We start from the raw sequence: 26,537 nt of genomic DNA, 5'->3' as shown, positions 1-26,537 counted from the left end.
ACAAACTTATGTTGTAAAATGACGTTTGAGAGAGAAATTATATTTTTATTATTTTCCCTTGCAAATCTTAATCATAATCATCATTAATATGATAACTAAAATTCGTGCTGTAAGTCAATACCACTATATTCACTCTGTAAATACATAGAAAATATGTATATATTTGCTAAGCTGTTACATATTGTTTTGATCATTTTTGCTAAGCTTAATTGCTTTGATAATCAAACATGCAAAACAATCATTCATATCTACGAAAACCGTCGGCCATCAAATCTTTTGAACAAATGTTTTGGCTCCCCCATCGTATGTACATGTAAATACTCAAAAATAAATTGTCCTTAGCAGGACAATGCGCTTCCGTTATAGCGTTTTTGCAATCTTATTTTCATGGCGAATGAAATTTACGTTTTCACGCATAACCCCATTTTCGTGTCGGTTTTATTATTTTCTTGTTCGCGTTTGCACACAAAACGGCTTTATCATGATTTTATTTCATGTGTCTTTGGTTCAACTAAACCTGTATTTGAAACCTTTTCGCGGAGAATTAATTATCGCGAATTCTTAGTCGTACTCACATTGTCTGTGAAACATGCGAAATTAAATCTCACGCAAAAAATATGTTGATTTACGGTACCTTGCGTATTTTAAGACAAAATTATTACATGTATCATCAAAGGTATATTAACATATAAGAATTATTTCTTTTAACTTTAACAAAACTGTTAACTTATCATTTTAGATGCATGATTGCTGATTTTTTTTTTTTTTTTAACATAATAACTAATGTAATATAAATAACCTGTTTATATAATGAGAGAGTCGCCTAACGCGGTGCAAAAGCTGAATATTAACTTACTCTAAACACAAAGTGAATCATTACCGTATAAACTAATAATATACCTATGTCGTTTAATAACATACTGTAAACTGATAGATACCCTTTACAACAGAAGGTATACAGAGTGAAATATAAATGAAATAAAATAATACAATTTTAAACTATCGTTGCAGATTGAGGATAAAACGAAGGTCAAATTTGATATTGCTAAACAGTTATTAAAACAAAACACCACCTGTTGTTGCACGACGGGATTGCTAATTATAGCTGCAGGACTGACGTTATCAAGTCAAACCCTTCCTCTGATGACGGAGTGTGCTCGATATACGGGTCCTACATGACACCGGAAGGAAAGGGGGTGTACAATATAAAAGCCAGATCGAGAAAAAGGATGTGGTCTTCCGTATTGTTATAGAAGGACAGTCAACATGTTGGCCAAACTAATTTTCGTCTCTATCACCGTCATATTTCAATGTTATCAAGGTCAGTATTTATTGTTATTTATTATAACTTTGTGAATTGTTGTTAAACATTTTTACAGTTACAAAATCTAATTTTCTTTTTATAGAGTTATTATCATTTCTTGTTAGTAATGTTTCATGTTACGGGAAAGTCAACATGTGAAGCGGAGTTTTATGCCAGCATTTCTAAATACTATAGGAAGAATAGTATTCAGAAAATCTTTGTTTCCATTTTACCTTTTTAACTTTTTACAGTTAGGGAATGCCAGTATAAATCTTTGATACAGTCCTAAATATAACGAAATGGTAATTCGAACAATGTTTTTTAACAAAGAATATCATGAATGGCAATGACACTTTTACAAACTATATTCAATAATACAATAGATAAGAATGCTTCCTTGAGACATAGCTCAACAGAAAACAGATAATGTAATAATGAACAAACTGCGTTTAACGTTAATTAATGCATTTCTCCATTGATTTTCATTTTCTTTATTTTCAAGAAGATGTTAAATGTCCCTCACTGATATCAAGTATATCAAATCTTTCGAAACTACTTCCTGGGTGCACTTTGTATGTCGCATTTCGAAAGTCAGATGTTATCATCAAAAACTGCATTTCAATTTTTTTATGAATTCCAATTTCAATTTATTTCATATAAAAGCATAATTATTACAGTACAAAGTGTAAAACTGGAAAATTGAATATATAAATACGTCTATTGTCTATTGGCTACACGTAAATTCGTTTGTAAGATACGAAGAAATTATCTAGTCAATACGCATCGCTATTGTCCCTATGGTGAAGGTACCCAAGTGGTTACAATAATTATTATATCATCCGCCTGATATCCGGTCTTTTCATCCAGATAATATTGTATATATCTTTTTATTTGTATATGTCACTAGTGGTATATGACCTGGCGCGATAGATATTAGTAAAAAAGGTGGGGTTGTAAAATCCGCCCACGTTCCAATTTAAAAAAAAAATTGCAGTGTAATAGGTTGAAGTACATAACAACTTTATATGTGCATTTTATCTATTTTGTATTTTCTAAAAAGCCATAAAGGGTCTAAATGATATTTTCTAACACTTTTGGTATGTGTCAAGGGGACACCTTGTGTCCAACTTTTGAACATATATTTTTTTGAATAATTTTTGTTAAGAGATACTTCATCCTTTATTTTATACCCATTTATAATGATTTTTATTGGTTATTTTTTTTACTAAAAATTGATTTTCAAGTAAAAAAAATCAAATTTTTGGCAAGATAAAAATTTAGGATAATGGGTTTGCTCAAAATATTTGGCATGTTAACGATTTTCTCCACACTTATAATCTCATAACAGGTACTTTTCAAATAAATTGAAATCCGGGAAAATAGTATTTCATAGACTGAAATGTAGCCAGGAGAACTTTCTAAAAGAATCAATATTTGTGCTAGATGACTGTTAATTCAAACTTGATCATAGACACCATAATAAAACAACAGCTAGTGATAAAATTTTGAGAATAACATATATACTATAAAACTGGTGCATTTTTATTCTTGCATTTTCCCTAACAGTACCAAAATGTCGAATAGCTAGAAAAACTCTTGTGTGAAGCAAATAGTTTCATGTTAATATCAGAAATAAAATTATTATTGAAAAGAAATATATTTCCGTCAGTAACTCGAACTCAAAAGATACAAATTTAGATTGTCTCTCTCTCTCTTATGTAGATGAAATCTATTTTAAATTGAATTAAAAATAATTAAAGAGGGAAACAGTGTTACATTTGAGTTTCAAATAAAATATGTTTAATCTAAATATTAATACCAGAACCATAAAGGCTACAGTATTAATTTTGACCAATCAGGGGGCTTTTATTTCGCTGCAATGACAACAATGTATTTTAAAATGTTACTATATCATTTAGCATACATCATAACCCATATGTACCAATTTTCACTTACATCTATTAATATCAAAATTTCAACCAATCAGGGGCCTCCATTTTGTTTCAATGACAACCAATCTTTTCGAAAGTGATGTCATGTTATTCAGCATACTTCATAAGCCCTATATACCAATTTTCATTTAATTCTGACATTATCTAAATTTCAGTCAATCAGAGACCTCCGTTTAATTACCATTGGAACTAAAAATTTCAAAGGTTTTACCATGATATTAAGCATCTAAAATTATTACAATAAACTAATTTTCACTTACATTGGACTATGGAATCATAAACTGGAAATGTATAGCTAGGTATACTAATAAAGAATTGGTCCGTTTCAACCTGCACTCTCTATTTCAATTCACAGGAAAAACTGTTTTCCCGGATTTCAAACTAATTTACACATAAACAGAAAATGTCATAAGAGTATTTTTAATGTGGGGTAAAATTGTGGACAAAACCCGTAACAAGGTATTTTTAATGTGGGGTAAAATTGTGGACAAAACCCGTAACAGGGTGAAATGAGGTGATTAAAAGCAATGTTTCGTTTTAATTCCCGCCCGCCACCCCACCCCCTCCCCCCCCCCAAAGTGTACATTTTTCTTAAAATTATAATTTCAAACAAAATCTCCCGTTAACAATATAAAAAAACAGGATTTAGATATAAAGTATAGGATTTACTATTATGAATAAAAAATGTAGAATATTTAACAAAGGCTAAGCTATTTTGGCATGTTTGTACAGGTAGTTTTAATGAAAACGAATACGAAGAATTCAGACCCTTTGAGCCTTTTTAAAATAAAAAAAAAAAGAATAACCAGTGTCATTTTAAAGGGGCAACAACTCGTACTTTCGATATGCAAAGTTTCAAGAAAATTGGGCTGTTGATGTCATGACGTGAACAACACAATGACATGACGCCAGGATTTCGATGACGGAAGGACAAAATTGCGATCTCCGCTGGAATCTCGCAATACATTTTGATGCGAAATTCTTTGAAAAATAGATTGTTGAGGTTATGTGATAAAAAGGACCTTAAATTTGTGTCAAATCTATATGCGATATCATAAAACACGTCTTGAAGTTTGATTTTGTGCTCGTCTTAGACTCTTTTTATAAAATATCACATGAAAAAACATCCAATATATCTGTCACTTACAAAAAAGTCGTTGATTTACGACGACAAATTCATGCATTCATAACAAAAAGAAATTCACTATACGTTTTATATCATGACCACCTTACGATAAATCGTTCACCTGCCGTAAAGTCATTATGTTCCGAAAAACGGCAGGTGAGGGTACAATCGGGAACCCACGACACTTTCCGTATTCGAGTGTGAAGGTTTCCGATTGGCTCGATTATCCAAATGGTGATACGATCAGACATCAAGTATTTACTTCGAGTGGCCGTATAGTAATAAATTTTAACTATGTGCAGACATTTTGTTCGATAACAAGCATACGTTATAGGAGGCCATATATACTTTTGGGTGAAATGGAAGTGGGTATGTATTTACAAGAAGCCTCTGTAGTTTACCTATATGTATATTCAATATGTGTTTAATTTGTTTGTGTTGTGTTTGTGGACACCGCTAACCGTCCCAAATATGAAATTCTGAATATTCGATAATATTTTGTCATTTCTGATAGAATAACTTCTTTGTCCACGTTTATATGATAAATACAATGTATCACAAACATATTACAAGCTTTGCATGATGTTACAACAAATAATCATGAAATGTTGCGCTTGATATAAGACAGTGTCTATCTTTGCAACCTATGAGAATCATGTGCAATACGAAATAAATTGAGGGTAATTTCTGAGTTGGCGTTATTGATCATTCAATCCGTTAGCTAACACAGTATTTATTCATATAGTGATATATATACAAATAAAACGTAAAATGTTTGGGTAAAGGTTATATAAATTCCTCTTGCCCGTTAAATTACTTTGATTCTTATTGGAATAATCATAACAATAAGATATATAGGTTTTGCTCGCTTTAACACCAGTTAGTAAAGGCTTAAAAATTCCATGTAACATTTTGCAAATGCTTCTCGTGTGAACCAAACCAAACACTTTTCATCTATACAAATCTATTAGATATATTGATATTTATCTAAAGATTTTTGTTTTGCTTGGCTGACGAATGTATCCGTGTCAATACGTATTGTATCCACAGTTTTACTAACACATTTTAATATCTATGTAAATCTATCAATTTAGCCCAAGCCGGATACCGACGCGTGTGCTACCACACCAACTGGTCTCAGTACCGTCCCGGCAATGGAAAGTTCAAGGTCGACAACATCGACCCCAACCTCTGTACCCATCTAATTTACTCCTTCGCTCAGATCACCAACAACCAACTGGCTACCTACGAATGGAATGATGGACAATTGTAAGTCTTAAAATGTTCAATATTTCAGGATGACTTACATAGGCTTTTCTATTATTGCGATGCAACACAAAAATTCATAGTGTTTCTCAAAAAATCGATGCGAAGCATTTTATGATCAAAGTACACTCATATAACATTTAAACATCTTTATGGCTATAGTTGTGTTATATTTTTTCCTTTTTATTATCAGAAACCTAACATTTAACCAGGCAAAAAACACATACAGGAAAATAAACACACAACTCTACTAGAAAATTGAAATACGGTTTCAAGAGGATTCAACATGGTACATTATTGCTCTTGAGACTTGAAATGCTTAGTCATAATTCTTGTAATAAATACACTCGTCACAGTTAAAATATTATTGTAGATACGCTGAATTCAACGACCTGAAGAAACAGAACCCTAACCTGAAAACCCTACTGGCTGTCGGGGGATGGAACCAGGCCAGTACCCACTTCTCACCCATGGTGACAAATCCAGCAACCAGGGCCAAATTTGTTTCCACCTCCATCACCTTCCTCCGGAAGTACGGCTTCGACGGCCTTGACCTTGACTGGGAATATCCAAGCAGCCGAGGAGGAAAACCTACTGATAAAGTCAACTTTGGCCTACTATGCAAGGTATGTCGGTTTGTTGTTAAGAGTTTGTTTGGTTTTTTTTCTTAACACTGTAAAACAGAAGTCATCGAGAAGGACACCAATTATCTTGTTGGTGAGAACAAATTTGCTGGAATCTCAAACAATTCTTCTACAATAATGCATCTACAAAATGTTTTAAACTATTCATTCACGAATATTTGGAAAGATGTCGAAAAGACATTTTACCACCGTCAGTCGCTTGCTTTGCATGTGTATGTATTCTTAATGTGAAAGTTAATTCAATTCATCATATTATATATGTTATGGTCTCCAGGAGTTGCGTGAAGCCTATGAAAATGAAGCGGCACAAACCGGAAATAGCCGTCTCCTAGTAACCGCCGCCGTGGCTGCCGGGAAGTCCTACATTGACCTTGCCTACGAAGTGCCCACAATGGCACAGTAAGAATACAAAATTATTTCTACGCACATTGCATCAATATTGATATTATATCATCATCTTTATGCTCATCATGGTCATATTCTCCTTTTAAATTAAATCACCGTTTTCATTGCATGTATTTATTTTGCATCATATGAGAGAAGAGGTTACTTCCAGCATCCTGAAACAATAACACATGTTTGATTACAAGTATTCAAAGCCCTGAACGTTTTCAAGATATTTTAGTTCGTTCGTGTATATTTGTGTTCTATACCTGACGATTTTACTCCAGGTATTTGGATTTCATCAGCATAATGTCGTATGACCTTCATGGTGCTTGGGAGAAAACAACTGGCCATAACAGTCCACTTGATTCCCGAAGCTCTGAGACAGAGGAAGAGAAAGAATTAAACATGGTATGTAAGCGTCCTTTAGTACAGATATGAAACGTTGCATATGTTGTGTAATCATTAGCAATATCAAACGTTACCAAAAAATATTCCTTCAATTTATATGTAATCACCGCGTTATTACACTAATTTAGTTATTTGCTTCTCAAGATATGGGCATCATACTACTGGGTAACACTCGGAGCGCCCAAGGAAAAGCTGAACATTGGTCTGGCATCTTACGGGCGTGGCTTCACGCTTACCAGCGAGTCTGATTACGGCATGGGGGCACCGGTCAGCGGCGCAAGTCCAGCCGGAACTTTCACGCGGGAAGCTGGTTACTTGTCCTACTATGAGGTAAGTGGAAAAAAAAGTAAATGATAAATAAATAACCCAAACCACAATCATGTTTGCCAATGGATGTTTGTTTGTTTGTTGAAATACTTTTTTACCTTTATACATACTAATGGTTTCGTTAATATATTTTTTCTGTATTGTCGTCTGTAGTGAAGCTAATGGGGAAAATGAACAATATTTCAAGATTTTCAAAATTGGTGATTTTTCATGACAGAGGTTGGGTATCTTGAAAAGACAAAACAAAAATCACAAATATCATCCTGCGGAACTACTTAATATTTAACCTGAAGCAAAATTGGATTTTACAGATCTGCACTATGATGGCCTCCGGAGGAACTACCTACAGAAACAATGAACAACACGTCCCGTATTACGTGAATGGCAAGACGTGGGTCGGTTATGACGACGAACAGAGTCTCTCGAAAAAGGTAGGACAAATTACTAAATAGTGATTATGAATATAGAAAGTAAATCGAAGCCCATGGTGGATTAATATTTTATAATATTGATTTATTAGTCAATTATTTAGTCATATTAACAACTGGAGTAATCTGATAATTTTAAATTTATCATTGCATGAATATGAGTGAGTGGGGAGAGTAATTTTATCAATGAAATATTACATGGTCAAATTAAGACACGATTTATATCACAAATATCATATCTAGAACGCTGAGATGTCGCCTGTCATTTAGAGTATATGATGTGTCAAATCCTTATCTTGGATCAATCTTTGCAGAGGAACTGTATTAAAATATTTTGAATTAAATAAAACTTTCGTGCACCTTTATAAGTACATGTCGCCGTCCATACTATCTTGAAGAATAATTGTGCAAGTCACTTAGCGATAGAAATTATTAAATTATAAAGTGGCAAATTGATAGCAAACTGCATTATGGAATTTTTAGTAAAAGGCTTTACCTTGCAATAAATCTTTATCCTTATATCATATTATGTTTTCTCCACCAGGTGGCGTGGCTTGTACAGGAAGGCTTTGGTGGCGCCATGGTATGGGCGCTTCCTCTGGACGACTTTAACCAAGTATGCGCCTCATCGAGCCGGAAGTTCCCACTAACAAACAGAATAAAAGACGACCTTATTGCGGCAGAGGGTGGAGTTGTAGCAACAACTGTTACCCCAGTTACCACGGCGGCACAAACCACTGTTGGCCCGGTAACCACGGCGGCACAAACCACTGTTCCCCCGGTAACCACGGAGGCACCAACTGTAGTCACGACAGCGATGGTCGATACCGACAGTACGTACATTAGTACATGTGCTACAGGTAACGAATATTGACATTATCAAACTGAAACTCAAGTTCAAAATCAATGGCAGATTTGACAAAATATAGGTTTGTAAAAGCACAAACACGTGTTTTTTATTCTGTAGAGACAGCGTTCTGTAGATATCGAATAGGCGATCTGCAATACAAATTTATGTCATATTTGGTTAAATCTCACAATCTGAAATAGCATTCGAGTTACAACGAAATCATAAAAAAAACATATAAAAAAACTTGTATTGTAAAGTAAAATAAGTCTCTGTCTCATAATGATATAAATCAGAAATAATTTCATGAAATTAACATGAAGGAAAAATGCGTCGCACTTAATTATTATTTTGCTGACAATGTTCTCATTCATTATTTCAGTATGTAAAGATAAGGATGATGGATATTACCCGGATGCTAACCAATGTGGTCTCTACTTCCGGTGTGTCGGTGGACAGGTGTACGATGACCAGTGTACGGTCGCCACCACCACACCGCTTGTAACCGCTGCTCCGGTCACTACAACAGCCCCAGTAACAGCGAACCCGACAGGGGCACCGGGAGGTCGGTATTTAAGTCATCAGAAATTAACGTTTACACTGTAGTCAACCGGGAACCTTCGGCACTTTCTGTTAACGAGAAATATGTATTTTTCGTTTACGGAAAGTGCCGAAGGTTACCGATTTTAATACCGTATATAGTCACGCCAATTATAAGCAAACAATATAGCCGCTGTTTCCCAGGTCCTGAATTAAATAGGGAGTTCAGCGGAGTGGGGACACATTTTCAAATTTGCGAGTAAGTTTGCGGGTCCCGGGCATTGTAATTACCGCCTTTTACATAAATCATCTCTTTCCAAAAAGGCTTGGTTATCATGAAAAAAACTTTTTCGTTGCAGAATATTGTGTCAGCATGCCAGCGGGAACTTATCCTCATCCATCTGATTGTTCCAAGTTTGTCCAATGTGCCAACGACATCATGTACGAGAAATCCTGTCCCGCCGGTCTTTTATATGATGGCAACAAGCAGGCATGTGTCTGGGCGGACGAGGCCAACTGTTAGACATGTCCAAGGCATCAACCGTTCTGTTTTCCTTTCAAGCATTCGAATTACAGGAAGAGTGGATAATTTTGACAAGTCAGCTTTCAATGATTCCACAGTGTAATCATTTTCGCGATTTAAATCTATAATATTTTTTTTCATGCATGTCAAAATTTTAGTTTGTTGTTATGTTGGGGCGTGAATATATATATATTTACGAAGTAAGCGAATATGTCTACACCGCCAATACTACAGTATTTGATAGTCCTGTATCGTTAGGTTTTCTATCGTGTATCCATACTTATTTGTCTTTATCTGCAAGTGACATTTCAAATCGTTCTATCGATTTAATTGTTATATATTCTGTTTTGTTGTTATTTTGTTTTAGTTTAGTTTTAATAATTTTGTTGTGTTTGTGAATATCATAGACGTTGCTATTGTTTTTTTATGTATCTGTACAAAAGGACATGTAATGGTTTGAATTCCAACTGTATTATTTTGTATTTTAAGTCGTTTGCCAATAAAACCTCATCATCAATTGTATGTCTTTATTTATTGCTTTCGTTCCGCTGAAAAATGGTTAGGACAAACAAGCGAAAGAACGGTTTAGGGGTTCAAAACTTTTTTCTAAATTGATATAAAGTACATCAAAATATATGTAGGTACAACTAGAATAATTTTCTTTCCCGAGTGAAAAAACGAACGAAAAATATGTAGACACGTAAAAGTCTCACCCATCGTTTTACGAACATTTCTTATTTTTGCATCTAAGCTATTACCGACATTAATCAATATGTGGTGACATCCTTTGCGCAGTGAAGGGAAAAGTCAGAGATAACATGACTGTCAAAGTTTCCATGAATACTTTGAAATAAGTGTCTCTGCTCCTCTAACAACCAATGTTCCGAGATGCCACAAATGTCTAGAGACGTTAGAGCATTATTGAGATGTGAAGCCGCTGACATTATACCAGTGACATTCCATGTCATTATTCTGACAGCAGTCATCACAGAAAGAATAACTAACGGCAGGGTTTTTTTTGAGTTATTCATTTTCGTTAACGTTTGTAAACTCCACGTTTTCACCTTAGAACCGACTTTTAGGGACTCATTTTCTCACAGGAATTCTAGCAGGCCAGAAGTTTCCGGTTTCCGATTTACCAATGTCAGAGGACAGTACATTGACTTGTGCAGATACAGAGTATTTTATCTTACTCTTGAAGATCCAAATAAAGGTTGCAGTGACATCACGATCGCTTAAATATGACTGAATGTCCTCAAATGTGCATGTTGCTGACATACCACATAGAAAGAGTCGGGTGGTTTTCTTTCTTACAACAGTAGTGAATCCGTTGGTCGAAAGGCTTCCAGAGAGCTTATGGCTATCACTATTTCTGGATCTAAGGCCTGTGGGGCTTTCCTAAGACAAGGGTTTGGTCTGCATTGGCTTCTCATGATGAATACGCTGAGATGAAAGCTTTGAGAGATTCTTAGCGGTGTCCTTGGTTACTACAGGGAATTTTCTTAATTCACCCAGAGGATGACATTGGACCGGCGATTCCATATAACATATAGATTCTGATGGAACAGAATACGGGTCGAAATGGCTGGTAACATCATGGCAGTCCGAGGCAGGTGAAATAGAGATTCTCTCTGGCGAGTCATTTGATGGAATTTTTCCTTTGGGAGGACAAACGAGAGGTTGTTCAAATATTTGATTTACTGAGTCCGACACGAATTTCTTGACTCCTTTCAACTAATCACCTACCTGTTCTGCAAAACCTTTTAAGGCTAAATCAACTTTATGTTGGACAACGTCAGCAATCTCCTGGATTTTTGCGTCATTGGTTTTTACCTTAGTTTTTATAGAAGATAAAGAGTCAGATACTGAGGACGAGCAGCTATGTCCTTCTCAAAGCATGTCCTTATGTCCTTAACGTCCGTATGCAAGGCTTTTACATTCGCGAACCGATCGTCGTTAATCCTCGATAGAAGTTATTTTCCTTCACGGCCTGATTCATGCAAGATATATCAGCTCCAACTAACTGCCGGAATCTATCCAGTGACAGAGTTTTCGAAGCGATTAGATGAAGTCTCTCTGACAAGCCTTTCATGGTAGAGCTTATATATGTGTTACCAGCAAATATTTTATCTGTCATTTCACAAGATGATGTCACATCCTTCTTCAACTCCTCCAGCTCAGATTTGATAGATTTTTGATCTTTGATTATCGTATTAATTTGGCTGTTCAAGCATTCCTTCATCTCATGAGGACTTTTCCTCACATTAGCAAGTTCAGCATATGGATATCAATACATAACGTTGATATAGTGTTGTCATCGATCGGAAGACAGCTATCTGATGTGAATTCTTTAGATGTGGACGCGCCTTTCTGAGAGGAGAATAGTTCATTGAGGTCACCACCAGAATCGCCTTTAAGAAATTGACTGATAACATCACAATATCTGGCATACTTAGATTGTGCAGAAGATTTGGTAGTGCTCTTCCTTGAAACCAGGCGAGATGTTGGAAATCTTTTAAGTGTCTTGCCTTGTCGAAGAGAATTGCCCGGTACCATACAATCTTGCTCTCTGATTACCAGAGAGCTTCAACAGCGTCGAAATGTACACGTCTTTAGGTAGACCCTGAAGAGTTTGTTCAAACGATTTTAAATCATCCTCTTGAGACTGACTATTATATCGCCTTTTCTTCCGTGTTCGCTTGGATGGAAAGGCATACTCCCAGTTCTGTTCGGCCATATTTCACTGTACCACATTCATCCCAGTGAGTAAAATTACAAAATAAAATGATCGTGAAGGTTCTTTTCAATGAGTAACACTAATGCGAGTATGGCATGTCAAAATCAACATGAAAGTCAACATTAAATAAGATACAGATGAAAGAGAAAAGTACGGATTTGTTTTCTGCTTTTACGCGACTCGGTATGAAGTAATACCCCAATTTACGGGATATACAGTTGACGTCCGTGAGGAAATCATTCAGGTAAACACTGTGCCACAAACAGTAAGTCCAGGGTTACTCATGCGCGACGAAAAAAATCACGCGACACTGTTCCACTCAGGTAAATAGTAAGCAAGCAAATAACGTAAAAGTTCAAAGTTCAAAATTTAAACAATAGAAACAATGGACAAAATCAAAGATTTGCAAATGTCACAAATCAGGGTCATCAAACGAGATACATATAACACGATAAAGCGTCATCACTCCTCCCGTCGACTTCCACAGAATCAGGGGAAAAAAATCAATGTCTTAAATGCCAAATAACTACGAAAATGTATAGAGCAAGATCGGCACGACCGCATACCCGGCGGCCATTTTTTTATTATTCACATTATTTCAAAGTGGTTACTTTGGTTGGTGTTTGAGCAAAAGGACAAATCCTTTTTTCTATCTAGTTTTATATGACAGCCTAGAATTTAATTATAGAACACAGTAGCTAGTGGTTTAAAGAAAAAAAAATTGAAAATTTAACAAACTTTAGCACAAAAAAAATGTTTTTTTGGAAAGATGTTTTTACAGCTTGGAATAAAGTTACATTAGTAAATAAACCACAAAACGTACAGTAAACTAACTTATTTTCGTAGCGACATTTTCATGGCGATTTTAATTTGTTCGCGTAAATTTCATTCCGCGTTTTCACGTATAACGACTTCTTTATGACGATTTTATTTTTTTCGCGTTAATTTCATTTCGTGTTTTCACGCATAACGACTTCTTCATAACGATTTTATTTTTTCGCGTAAACTTCATTTCGCGTTTTCACGCATAACGACTTTTTCATGACGATTTTATTTTTTTCGCGTAAACTTCATTTCGCGTTTTCACGCATAACGACTTCTTCATGACGATTTTATTTTTTTCGCGTAAACTTCATTTCGCGTTTTCACGCATAACGACTTCTTCATGACGATTTTATTTTTTTCGCGTAAACTTCATTTCGCGTTTTCACGCATAACGACTTCTTCATGACGATATTATTTCGCGTTCGAGACCTCTATGTTCCTACTTTAGCTGTATTTGAAAAATTTTCGCGGCAACGTGTTTTTCACGGAATCTGATTTTCTGCGAAATAATCGAAATTAGAACTCACGCAAAAACATGTTGGATTACAATACATGTTTCAGGCAAAAAACTACCACCAAAGGTATATACACTCTTAACATGTTCAAATATTAATCTCTCTTTCAAACTGCGTAACACCACATATTCAGTGTTTATTGATTCGTGTCGTATTTTAAGCTTTATGTAATAGCATAAAACCTGTTTATACATTTTATACATTGAGTATGCACAAAGCGTGAAACCGGTTTTTTTATTACTCTAAGTACGAATTCAAACCGGGAAGTGTAATTATAATATCCATAGTTTGATAACATGCAGCAATGCAAACGGATACCCTTAATAAACGGTGTGTTGGTTAATTATAGATGCGAGACTGACGTTATCAACGACCAGCACTTCTGTTGACGGAGACATGACATCAGAGAGAATAAGAGATGTAAAGTGTAGACACCGAATCGAGAAAAGGTTGTGATCTTCAGTATAAACACCATAGGACAGTCAACATGTTGGCCAAATTAATTCTCGTTTCCGTCAGCGTCTTATTCCAAGGTTATCAAGGTCAGTATTTATTATCAGTTATATAACGTTTCGACTAATTTTTAAAAAAATTTAGGGTTACAAATATAATAATCGTTTAAGAGGGTTTCTGTTTTCTTGTTATATTTTATGTAGCGGGAAACGCCAGGGTGGAGATTCCCTGCCAGCATTGATAAATGATATTGTTTTTTTTGTATTTTTTGTAGAGTCTTTTTTTTACAATAACAGTTTGTTTTTACAATAACAGCTGCTATAAATAGTTGATGCAGAGTTAAATAAAGATAATTCAGACAATTGGTTTAACAATGAATGCCATGGAGAACACTGAAACTAAAAACAGACAGCGTTTAACATCATTGAATGTTTGTTGACATAAAGTACATTTGATTTTTCAAACCTATTATTTCGTTTTGTTTAAAGTCCTGTTTTATAATCAAAACAAAATTCAAAATATGTCATGAATTTGAATTCCATGTACAAGCATACAACAAAATGCAAAATTGAGAGATTGAATTAAAACATAAGTCTATTATATATTGGCTGACATGTATAGTATCCGTTTGTAAGATAAGGAGGGATCATACAGACAATACACATCGCTATTTTCCCTATTCTGCATGTGCATATTACAGAGTTATCTCCCCTTGCGGGTAGGTATTGATTGTGACGTCATTTGTTTGCAAACGTAACGTCATACTTTATGGAAAAAACGTCGTGAGTTTTCCATCACAAGATAATGACGTCACAATGGATATCTACCCGCATCGATAGTAACTTTGTAATATGCAAAGAAAGGATATACATTTCAAAATTATACCATGGCATTTTGATATCTATATAAATCAATTTAGCCCAAGCCGGATACCGACGTGTGTGTTACCATACTAACTGGTCCCAGTACCGGCCCGGTATTGGAAAGTTTATGCCAGGGAACATCGACCCCAGTCTGTGTACCCATCTCATCTACTCCTTCGCCCAGATCACCAACAACCAGCTGGCCACGTACGACCAGAATGATGAACAATTGTAAGTCTTAAAAAGTTTTCGATACTGCAGGGTAACTTGCATTGGTCTTTAAAGTAGGGCGATGAAACTCAATTTGTTTGGTTGATTGATGAGCGTCATATTAACAGCCAGGGTCCTGTAAGGACGGTCTCCCATGTATGTGGTGCGTCGCGTGTTACGTAGTGTGCTGTACGTGTCTTGTACTCTGATAAACATGTTTCAGATCAAGGTCATAGTGGTGTATTTTCTTTTTTGTGCCTCTTTCAAATCCTACCAGCCATCAAGGCGAAAACAAAAGAGGCATAGGAAAATAAACACACACAACTCCATTAGAGACATCAAATACTTTTCGGGATAATATATATTATAGAATTTGTTATAAAAAATGTTATCTTATTGCAAGGTTTATGTGACTTTATGACTTTATGTGTAACGCTTCGATGACTAGTACGATGTATCACCTTTAACTGACATCGATCCACGAACTCATTTCGATGTACAAATAGATTATTTCATTGCCTTTTAATCAAATTTTAAAAAAAGTTTTTACATCTATGAACATGTTAAGAGATGGGATGCATGAGGCATTACTTCTCCTGATGACATATGTTTCTCCGCTTCTAAACTGTTTGTGTTCGTCTTTCAATATTGAGATTTTATACTTACCACCAAGTCGACGCAAAAGAGAAAAAAAACCACAAACATGACCTGATCGCTATCTTCAATTTCAATTTCAACAAATTTCATCGGCATTTTATTTAAAGTCAAAGGGATTAGATAGCATCAAAAGAATTAGACGTTATCTTTCAGTTTAATTCAAAAAATAACAGAATGTATTGGGGGCACTTTTCTTTACGTCGTTGTAGTTTTACGTCGTTGTATCAGTGAGATGATGACATTTTAAACCAATGAAAATGCTCGTTACATGCCTCTTCATGCGATAGGATTTCCAGTGGTTTTCAACATGATAATGTGGTATGTTAGTGATGTCAAGACTTTACTTGTAATGCTGAGTCATTTATCTTTGTTTTCTTGAGAAAATACTACGGGTCACAGCAATTAGATACAGCAAGGGAAATATATTTTCTAAAGATTTACGCTTTTATGTATGTTGCTTATATACTGTGCCACTGGGTGTTTCGATTATCTTTAAATTATAAACATTATTTATTTGAAGTAAATAACATCTTCTTAAACATTTTCTTCTGGCTGGAAAGTGGTTTATTTAATGATGTGTTTGGTTTTATTTTATTTTATTTTTTTTTTTTTTTTTTTTTTTGGGGGGGGGGTATTACACAATCGGTGAAAAGTGTATGTGTGTCGCTTCAATGACTAGTGCAGTGTGTACCCTATCAGGTATTAAACCTTGACTTTCACTGGTCACACATAAAATGTTAACTAGTTGTAATTAAGCATTGATGTCATTATTTTTTAACTTCATCGGGTTATGAAAGAAAATTAGTTTGCAAACTGTGTGAATCCGCGAATTTCATAAGCCGATGAAGTTAAAAAAAATAGTTACATCAATGCATAGAATTAATTTTTCAGACTATTTGATAATATAAAATACGTTTAAACACGATTCCATTGATTTTCCAATGGATTATTTTTCATAAATCAATACGCAACGTCGACGTCTCTATTGTGACGTCATGATAACGTTGGGTTTTCGCGCCATTCTCGGATTTTTTCTTCATACATGTAGTATTTGAAGAAAAATAATCTGCCAATCAAAAAGTTGGATACAGAAGTTGGAAAACAAATACAAATTAATTAAAATTGTATAACAATATCATTACGCAAAACAACATCTTCTAATAAAGTATTAAAATTTGCTATATTATAAATATCATTATCGATATGTATCGAAGTGGTTTACATGTTTCTGTTTTGCTTCAGTCATGTATGGAAAAGTCTTTTAAATTTTCAAATTGAAAACTGATAACAAACCAAGCGGCATTAACAAACATTATTCTTTGTCATAAGGTTGATAATAACTATGTGTGTTAGACGATATTCGGGTACATTAACAGTTTTACGAAATATATTGCTCTTTATGCATGAGGACTTAGTACTCAAATGACCTTACGCATTGCCATATGTAGGTACGCCGAGTTTAACGCGTTGAAGCAACAGAACCCTAACCTGAAAACCCTGCTGGCTGTCGGGGGATGAAACCAAGCCAGTACCCACTTTTCACCCATGGTGACAAATCCAGCAACCAGGGACACATTTGTCTCCACCTCCATCACCTTCCTCCGGAAGTACGGCTTCGACGGCCTTGACCTCGATTGGGAATATCCAAGCAGCCGAGGTGGAGACCCTACTGATAAAGTCAACTTTGGCCTACTATGTAAGGTATGTCGGGTTTTGTTAAGAGTTTTTTTTCTTTTTTTTTCTTTCCTTTCTTTTTCTTTTTTGTCATTCTTTCTTAACACTGTAAATCAGAAACATCTACGAAATTCAAGGGCACCTCAATTATCTTGTTGAGAGTATATTCATCAAACTGTATAAATATATTACAGAATTATGTACACTTCAGAGATAATAAATACACAAAAAAAATTAGTAACTTGACCAATTCTTTTATTTTGTATTTGCAGTTCTATTGCAATTCATATTTTCGCGATATCGTCTGTCGTTTTTTTTTGGGTGTTTTTTCCCCCCGTTTTTTTAAATACTTTAAGGTTACATTAATTATGTTACATATTCCGATGGTTTCCAGGAGCTGCATGAAGCCTATGAAAATGAATCGGCACAAACCGGAAATAGCCGTCTCCTAGTAACCGCTGCCGTGGCTGCCGGGAAGACTGACATTGACCCTGCCTACGATGTGCCAACAATGGCCCAGTAAGCATACGAAATGATTTTTTATGCACATTATATGAATACTGATATAAATATCATCGCCTGCATACCCGCCATGAACAATTTCTTAATAGAAATCACCGTTTACATTTACGCTTATTGCTTATATTAATTTCACATTAGTAGTAGGGGTTATTATCTAGCACCCCGAACACATAGTGTGTTATGTGCCTGACGATTCCAATACAATTTATATTTTCTCCAGGTATTTGGACTTTATCAGCATCATGACATATGACCTCCATGGTGCATGGGAGCAAACAACTGGCCACGGCAGTCCTTTAGATTCGAGAAACTCTGAGACAGAAGAAGAGAAAGAACTGAACATGGTATGTTTATTATATTCGTGATTTATGCCTGAAAATAAATTATTACAGCGGTTGTGCGGTTATTAGCAATATCTAACGTTACCAATTAGCACTCATTGGTAAGTAATCACTGCGTTAATTTATTCATTTGCTTCTCAAGATATGGGTTTCCAACTACTGGGTTACACTCGGAGCGCCCAGGGACAAGCTGAACATTGGTCTGGCATCTTATGGGCGTGGCTTCACGCTCACCAGTGAGTCTGAATATGGCCTTGGGGCGCCGGTAAGTGGTGCAAGTCCAGCCGGACCTTTCACGCAAGAAGCCGGCTACTTGTCCTACTATGAGGTAAGTGAAAAAGTAAATAATAAAAAGAAAACAAACACTGTAATCAGGAATTATCAAATTTACTAATGAATGATTGTTTATCGAGTACCTTTATAAGGCAAAATATTCATGAACTACTAGCAATCAGAAAAAATATAGTACCAGCTTTGTTTTGGTTAGGATTGAGACATGGAACTTTTTCGGACATTTCTTTTTTTCTTGTTTCTTTTAGGTTTTTTCTTTTAGGTTTTTTTTTTTTTTTTTTTTTTTTTAGATTTGTACGATGATGGCCTCCGGAGGAACTACCTACAGAGACAATGAACAACACGTTCCATACTACGTAAACGGCAAGACGTGGATCGGCTATGACGACGAACAGAGTCTCTCAACAAAGGTAGGATAAATTGAAAAGGAATTATGATAAAAAATATTGAATCCAAATCTATAGTTGATTATATAACAATTAGATTAATTAAACGTCCTATTAACAGCCAGAGTCATTTTAGAACTTTAAATATAGCATTTCTTAAATGTGATTTAGAGGGAGGAGTATCATAATACTTTTTTGTTAAAATTCCATTTATGTATTTTATATTTCTTTGTATAAGACGTTTACCTTGGCTTGCTATAAATCTTTACCCACAACCCATATTGATAACGTATTTTCTCCGCTAGGTATCGTGGCTAGTACAAGAAGGCTTTGGTGGCGCCATGGTATGGGCCCTTCCTCTGGACGACTTTAACCAAGTCTGCGCCTCATCGAGCCGGAAGTTCCCGCTAATAAACAGAATCAAAGACGACCTTATTTCGGCAGAGTCTGTAGTGATACCAACAACAGTTGCCCCGGTAACTACGGCGTCACCAATTACTGTTGCCCCGGTAACTACGGCGGCACCAACAACTGATGCCCCGGTAACTACGGCGGCACCAACAACTGTTGCCCCGGTAACTACGACGGCACCAACAACTGTTGCCCCGGTAACTACGGCGGCACCAACAACTGTTACCCCGGTAACTACGGCGGCACCAACATCAGATGCCGACAGTATGTACATGAGTAGATGTGCTACAATTAACGAATATTGATATTATTAAGCTGAAACTCAAGTTAAAAACGAATGGCAGATCTTACCAAATTTAGGTTTGTAAAAGCACAAGAAAAGAACCAGATGCTTTTAATTTGTTAAGGCAGTGTTCTGCAGATATCGAACAGTGGATATATTTAAAATGATAATTGGGTTACAACAAAGCCATACGTTATCTAAAAGATATTCTCATTCCCATAACAATGTTGGTCATTAATGTTTTCATCAAACTAACATGAAGAAATTTTTATGAGTCTTAATGCTCCAAACTTGATTGTTATTTTTTCGGTAATGTTCTCTTTTTTTATTTCAGTGTGTATAGATAAGGATGATGGATATTACCCTGACGCTACCCAATGTGGTCTCTACTTCCGCTGTGTCGGTGGACAGGTGTACACCAATGCCCGGTGCACAACCGCTAGCGCTACTGCCACATCACAAGTAACCGCCGCTACGGTACCTTCCACACCACTTGTGACCGCTGCTCCGTTCGCTATCACACGACCAGTAGCCGCTGGCCCGATCACTACCACACCACACGTAACCTCTGCTCCAGTTACTACAACACACCTGTAACCACTGCTCCGGTACCTACCACACCACCTGTAACCGCTGCCCCGATCACTACCACATCACCTGTAACCGCTGGCCCGATCACAATCACACGACCAGTAACCGCTGCTCCGGTACCTACCACACCACCTATAACCGCTGCTCCGATCGCTACCACACCACAAGTAACCGCTGCCCCGGTTATTACAACGCCAGCCCCAGTAACAGTGAACCCAACAGCGGCACTAGAAGGTATGTAGTAAATAAACATGACAACTTATATAGCGAAAATCTATTCCATCGAAATACCAACTATTAGTATCCTATCTCCTTTCTTCCGCAAAACTTCTGCATTTACATTTGGTGTTGTTTGTATGTTTAAATTGTTATTTTGATTGATAAAATCGGCTGTTGTTGACCATGTGGAATGAACAAAATCCAAGAAATAGCATCACCTACTGTTTACTGAACCATGTAACTCCGATGCATTGACCACAAATTTATGACACGAACATGAGGCCCAAGAGGCCTTGACGTACAATGCAAAGTTAGTTCAAATATGTAACTAGAAATATGTCTGTTAGACTTAAGTGCTCGCTAAATACTTCCTAACCTTAATTTCCACTATGAAATCATCCTCTGCAACAGGTGAACGTAGCACTTTCGCTCATTAACTTTGGGACTATTGCAAGGAGATGGTTTACGCCCTTAGTGCATTGTAATAAATAATTTCCTTTACTTCATCAGAACTTTAAATGTGAAATTGATTTGAAGTTCTTTGTTACATAAAAGTGTGTTTATTATCATATTGATAGTGATACGATACACTTGTTTCGCTGTTCAAAATAGTCGTCCGCTAGGACACCGTCAAGTCTCTGTGCACTTGGTGACTTACCTGTGTCATGCTTGAACACCTTTCTGGGGTGCATTAGATCTAGAGCTCAGACACTTAGTCTGGTATTTTATAATGTGTTTTTTTTATTCTGTTTCTCTTACGCAAAGCTGTGTATTTTTATAAATATTAATTAGAACTGCAACAAAAGCGGTCTATGGTCACACGGTTTATAAAGCGATAGTGCAACGTACAGCTAGGACCTAGAATGATGTGAAATAACTTAAATATGTGGTCGGTACTAAAAGTTATCCGTTTCGTCACTTTCTTTTATTGACTAAATAAACCTGAATTGTTCCGGAAGTTTCTAAAGTATCAAATGCTTAGAATATCGTGAGCGATGCAAGAGTTTAGCACAGTGTAATGTCATTGTTGTTAATTTTTTAGTAGATTATCGCTGACAAGTATATCTTAATATATGTTTTTGAAAGTTTGGTGTCACTAAATTATGGCGAAATCTATTAAAAAAGGCGCTGGATATCTTTTCTCGTCTTCTTTAACTGACAATGCCTGGCACTTCCGGTTGATCGCGTGTGGGGAAGGCTCTGGTTCAGACAGTCTATAAGATTTTTGCTTAGCGTTCAGTAAGGAGTGGAGATCTAGCCAGTATTGTGACCCCTTTTGTGCTTGGTGTCCCATGCCCATATATAGCACTATAAAAGGGCAACAGTTCCACTAACAAGAAGTCCCACGAACATGGCAGGAGTACAATCACCTGCACAACATACACGCAATACACCGCATACATGGGACCAATGATGGATAATAGACGTTAAAAATCAACTAACAAACAAACAAATCACTAAAGCATGGCTAATAATTCGCTAACCTGACTTCCGGTATCGCGTGAATTAGCTAGCCAATTTGACCCCTTTGGCCCCGGCCTCTGGCCCTGGGTCGGCCATGTGATAACGTCAATGCTATCTCAGCTAATAATTCTAAGCAAGCAAATAATGTTAAAAAATGTGTTTTTTTTTTCTATATAAACTACAGTAATTTTGACCCTTCCCCAGGGGAAAAATCTGAGATCCTAGGGCCATATAATTCACAAATTTTGTAAAGGGCCTTTAGACCGTCTTCCAATCAATCAAGAGTAATTGATTCTACCAGTTCCAGAATTTCAGAAGATTTTTGAAGTTTTAAGGCCCCAAGTCATGGAAAATTTGTAAAAGGATTCAATGACCATTTCAAATGGATATTTCTGACTTCATTTGACTAATTTCCTATTATAAATGACCAAATAATGCTCAAAAATGTGTTTTTCCTATACAAACTTTAGTAAACTTAACCCCCTCCCCAGGGGGAAACCTGATACCCAAGGGTGATATGATTCACAATTTTGTAGAGGGCTTTGGGATCTTTCTATCTATGAAGAGTATTTGATTCTACCACATCTGTGAGTGGAGAAGAAGAATTTTTAAATTTCGGCCAATTTTACCTCTTTTGGCCCCTCCCACACCCTCCTGAGGGTGGGGTTCATATAGTTCACAATTTTGATTGGCCTTATGCTTAAGAAGGTTTGTGCAAAATTTCATTGAAATTGCTTCTGCGGTTTTGGAGAAGAAGTCGAAAATTTAATTTGATTACGGACACACGACGAAAAAAAAACGCACGACGACGGACAAAAGGCGATTAGAAAAGGTCAGTTGAGACTTCGTCTCAGGTGACCTAAAAAGGAGTCGTAAACCTTCGGAAATATTTATCATTTGACCTGCATGGTCCAAATTATTATTGGTTATTATTATGTATACATTTTGTAGATAGTTAATTTTCATTTTGCGTGAATATATTATCATGGTCCGCGGACGTGTTCATTCCGCGTCAAATTAACCTTACGATAGACAGTCACTGTATATAAGCACCACCCTAAGGACCGAGAAAGAGGAGGTCTTTCACTTTCTAAATATTTCACTGACAAAAAATTTTAAGTGTCAATAGGATAAGACATCAGGCATAGCCTATCTTAGTCTTCTCGTGATATCGGTTGTACAAACAAACAATTATATAAAACATATAAACATGGTAATGTTTATGAAGATAAGGGGAGTTAACTCCTTGATGAGAACAATATTATTGTTAATCAAATTTATTATAACTCAATAAATCAGCATTCAATTTTCATTTTTAATGTAATAACTGAAATTATTGTGACATGGTTCTAGATATACTTGATAGTATGTCTAATTGGTTATCTTGGTTCTATTCGCCACAACCGATACAGTGGGTCTTTGTAGCCAAGTGGTCTTTACACACAGGGTGTATTGTGTTCACATTAATCGTTTAAAGTGGTCTTATTAAGCAGGTGGTCTTTATGCAGAGGTAGCATATCTAAGACATTATTTTAATCAGTGGTAGAGTAGGTATTTCACATAGATATCGATCTGTCTGGTTTTTACTGCAATGGATAGTACAATTGAAGTAAAAATCACAATTTTTTTTTTTTTTTTCACAATGTAACAAATTTTCTGAACAAAGTGGCATCCAATTTCTGTAGATTTTACCACACAAATTTCTAATAACTTAATTAAAGTTCTAAAAAAATCAAGGATTTATTCGGATCGCCGTGAATTTTGTCCGTATGATATCTTTAAAAAAAGATCGGACATCGGTGAAACTTCAAATAACTATTAGGGTTGGTGCCTAAATGTTTGAGGCCATTTTGTTTTTGTGACCAAACGAGCAAAATGTTCCATAGCTTCTGATTGGTCAAAATTTAGATTTTTTCTGATTTCAAGTGAATTTGAGGGTTTGATTATCATAAAAAAAACTTTTCCGTTGCAGAATACTGTGTCGGCATACCAGCAGGAACTTATCCTCATCCCACTGATTGTTCTAAGTTTATCCAATGTGCTAACGACCTCACCTACGAGATGTCCTGTTCTCCCGGAACTTTGTTTGATAGCGGCAATCTGGCATGTGTCTGGGCGGACGAGGCCAATTGTTAGACATGTCCAAGGCATCAATCGTTCTGTCCGTCTTTCAGGCGTTCGAAAACAAAAGTCAATATTTGCAATAAGTCAGTCATTCAGTCTATTCGGTGTGGTAATTTCCCAACTTTACATCTAAAATTTAATTGTTTAATATTAATACATATCATTTCTTAATATATTTAAGCATTGGAGTCACTATTTCTTAATTTCATCGGGTATGAAAGAAATTTTGTTTGCAATCTGTGTGAATTCGATGAAATTAAAAAATAGTGACTTCAATGCTTGTAATGAATTTTCGAGGCTACTTTATAAAATGAAATACGTTTACACGTACGATTCCCTTGATTTTTTACAAGGGATTATATTTTCAAAATCAATACGCAACGTCAATGTTTCTTTTGTGACGTCACGATAACGTCGGGTTTCGGCGCCATTCAGGGATTTTTTTTCGTTGTGGAATGAAAAAATGAATAGGCCAATCAGAAAGCCAGACGTGAATACATTATTGCGAATGGAGCGAAAATTTGTATACCGCCAATAATTTCACTGTAGAAGTATTTGATAGTCCTGTATCGTTAGCCTTTCTAATTTTCTAACATTTATCCATAATTATCTGTCTTAATCTGCAAGTGACATTTTAAATTGTTTTATTGTTTTAATTATTTTAAATTCTGTATTGTTGTTGTTTTTTTTAACTTTACTTTAGTGATATTTTCCAGTATCTGTACATAAAAATGAATAATAACTTTAATCCTTTACGGGTTTTTTTTTTTTTTTTTAATTTTTATTTATTGAAGTTGTATGTCAATAAAAATACTCACTCCATATCTCGCCATAGACATTATTATAATAACCAAGTGAATGTACGGTTCAGAGCTTCAAATACATGTAGGTACAACTAGACTAGATTTCAAGAGATAAACATCGAATTAAAAAATAAAAAATATACATTTGTATATGTGAAAGCACGTAAATTCGCTTGACATTTTAGTGAATCAATTAATAGCAGCGATTACATGCAATGCGCAATGGATTTAATGACTATGAAACAAATATAGCTCATTACCTGTGTTTGGTATATATATGTAAAATCTTATTCGTAAACGTCGGTGCCCTGCAGTTAGGGCGTTAGAATCTTACCTGATGCCCCTATTGTATGATCGTAAAAGGCGACTAAATTTAGGACTTGTTTTTTCTTCCTAACGTCTCCCTCAGCACAACTTCACTTTTGCCCTACAGTTGAGCGCTCGTCCATGTGAGGAAGGCTCTGGGTTCTGTCACCTGGCCGAGACACACCATAGACTAAATAATTGGTAATTTCTGCTCCTCCTTGGTGCTCAGCATTAAGGGAATGGGATGACTGGTTCGCCCGTCGTCAGTATAATGTCACCAGGTGGGTTGTGTTTCTTGGTGTCTTCAATGGCATGCTTCAGGGATATAGCACTATAAAATGACAAAATATCCACTTTACAGGAAGGCACATCCCGAATATGCCACAGTCTCCCAAAACACACACCAGCACCTCATACAAGCAACACACCGCATACATGGGAGGCCGTCCTTACATGACCCTGGCTATTAATAGGACATTAATTTAAGCAAATAAACAAAATGGTTGGTTTATTGGGCTTAGTCATTGAAGATCATGTATAGGACGGCCTCTCTTGTATGCAATTTATTGCCTATGAATGCAGGCTTATGCTGTAGTATATTCGTGGGTGTTGTGTCTCTTAGCAATAGCGTAAACTCTTGTCTTTTTTCTAGTACTTTTTCATTGAAGCATGCTGTCAAAGACACAGAACTAGCACACTCACCTAGTCTCATTGTACTGATAACTAGCAAACCAGTAGTCCAACTCCATTTATACTGAGTGCTAAACAAGAACAAAAAAATGCTAAAGTTATAGACTTTGGTGTGTCTGGACCAGGGGACAGACCCTAGACCCATCCTCATAGGGGCGAGGACTTTGGTGTGTCTGGGCCAGGGGACAGACCCTAGACCCATCCTCATAGGGGCGAGGATTTTGGTGTGTCTGGGCCAGGGGACAGACCCTAGACCCATCCTCATAGGGGCGAGGGATCATAACTGAAGACCAAACGTTAAAGAGTCTCTAAAGAGATGTTAGGAAGGAGAGATTCATTAAGGAAGAATTGAAGAAAAAATATTTCAAATTTAGTCGCCTTTTACTATCATGCCATGGGGGCAGCAGGTGATATTCTTACG

At 36.0% G+C, this 26,537-nt stretch overlaps 2 protein-coding genes across 2 annotated transcripts; both read left to right on the top strand.

The window, feature by feature from the left end:
• Positions 1-1,186: 1,186 nt before the first annotated feature.
• Positions 1,187-24,995, top strand: LOC138324467 (acidic mammalian chitinase-like). Its single transcript, XM_069269530.1, has 14 exons — positions 1,187-1,321; positions 5,476-5,650; positions 6,021-6,273; positions 6,566-6,690; positions 6,963-7,086; positions 7,231-7,416; positions 7,725-7,844; positions 8,386-8,701; positions 9,071-9,253; positions 9,588-9,749; positions 15,201-15,375; positions 17,460-17,517; positions 20,363-20,744; positions 24,166-24,995. The coding sequence occupies exons 1-14, from the start codon at positions 1,267-1,269 to the stop codon at positions 24,327-24,329; spliced, it is 2,478 nt and encodes an 825-aa protein (XP_069125631.1). The 5' UTR covers positions 1,187-1,266; the 3' UTR covers positions 24,330-24,995.
• Positions 15,240-20,368, top strand: LOC138324070 (acidic mammalian chitinase-like). The gene is made up of 8 exons (XM_069269083.1): positions 15,240-15,375; positions 17,460-17,712; positions 18,080-18,204; positions 18,428-18,551; positions 18,691-18,876; positions 19,130-19,249; positions 19,531-19,996; positions 20,254-20,368. Exons 2-7 carry the CDS (start codon positions 17,557-17,559, stop codon positions 19,939-19,941), a joined length of 1,122 nt encoding a protein of 373 aa, XP_069125184.1. The 5' UTR covers positions 15,240-15,375; positions 17,460-17,556; the 3' UTR covers positions 19,942-19,996; positions 20,254-20,368.
• Positions 24,996-26,537: the final 1,542 nt, after the last annotated feature.

Source organism: Argopecten irradians, chromosome 5 (assembly GCF_041381155.1).
Source record: "Argopecten irradians isolate NY chromosome 5, Ai_NY, whole genome shotgun sequence".
Taxonomy (NCBI): Eukaryota; Metazoa; Mollusca; class Bivalvia; order Pectinida; family Pectinidae; genus Argopecten; species Argopecten irradians.
This window is presented reverse-complemented; position numbering and strand designations above follow the sequence as displayed.

Excerpts from the sequence above, each read along its gene's own strand:
- LOC138324467 (XM_069269530.1), top strand. The coding sequence starts at position 1,267 with ATGTTGGCCAAACTAATTTTCGTCTCTATCACCGTCATATTTCAATGT. Across the intron at positions 6,274-6,565 it reads ACTTTGGCCTACTATGCAAG|GAGTTGCGTGAAGCCTATGA; the intron begins GTATGTCGGTTT and ends TATGGTCTCCAG. Across the intron at positions 7,087-7,230 it reads AAGAGAAAGAATTAAACATG|ATATGGGCATCATACTACTG; the intron begins GTATGTAAGCGT and ends TTGCTTCTCAAG.
- LOC138324070 (XM_069269083.1), top strand. The coding sequence starts at position 17,557 with ATGGTGACAAATCCAGCAACCAGGGACACATTTGTCTCCACCTCCATC. Across the intron at positions 17,713-18,079 it reads ACTTTGGCCTACTATGTAAG|GAGCTGCATGAAGCCTATGA; the intron begins GTATGTCGGGTT and ends GATGGTTTCCAG. Across the intron at positions 19,250-19,530 it reads AACAGAGTCTCTCAACAAAG|GTATCGTGGCTAGTACAAGA; the intron begins GTAGGATAAATT and ends TTTCTCCGCTAG.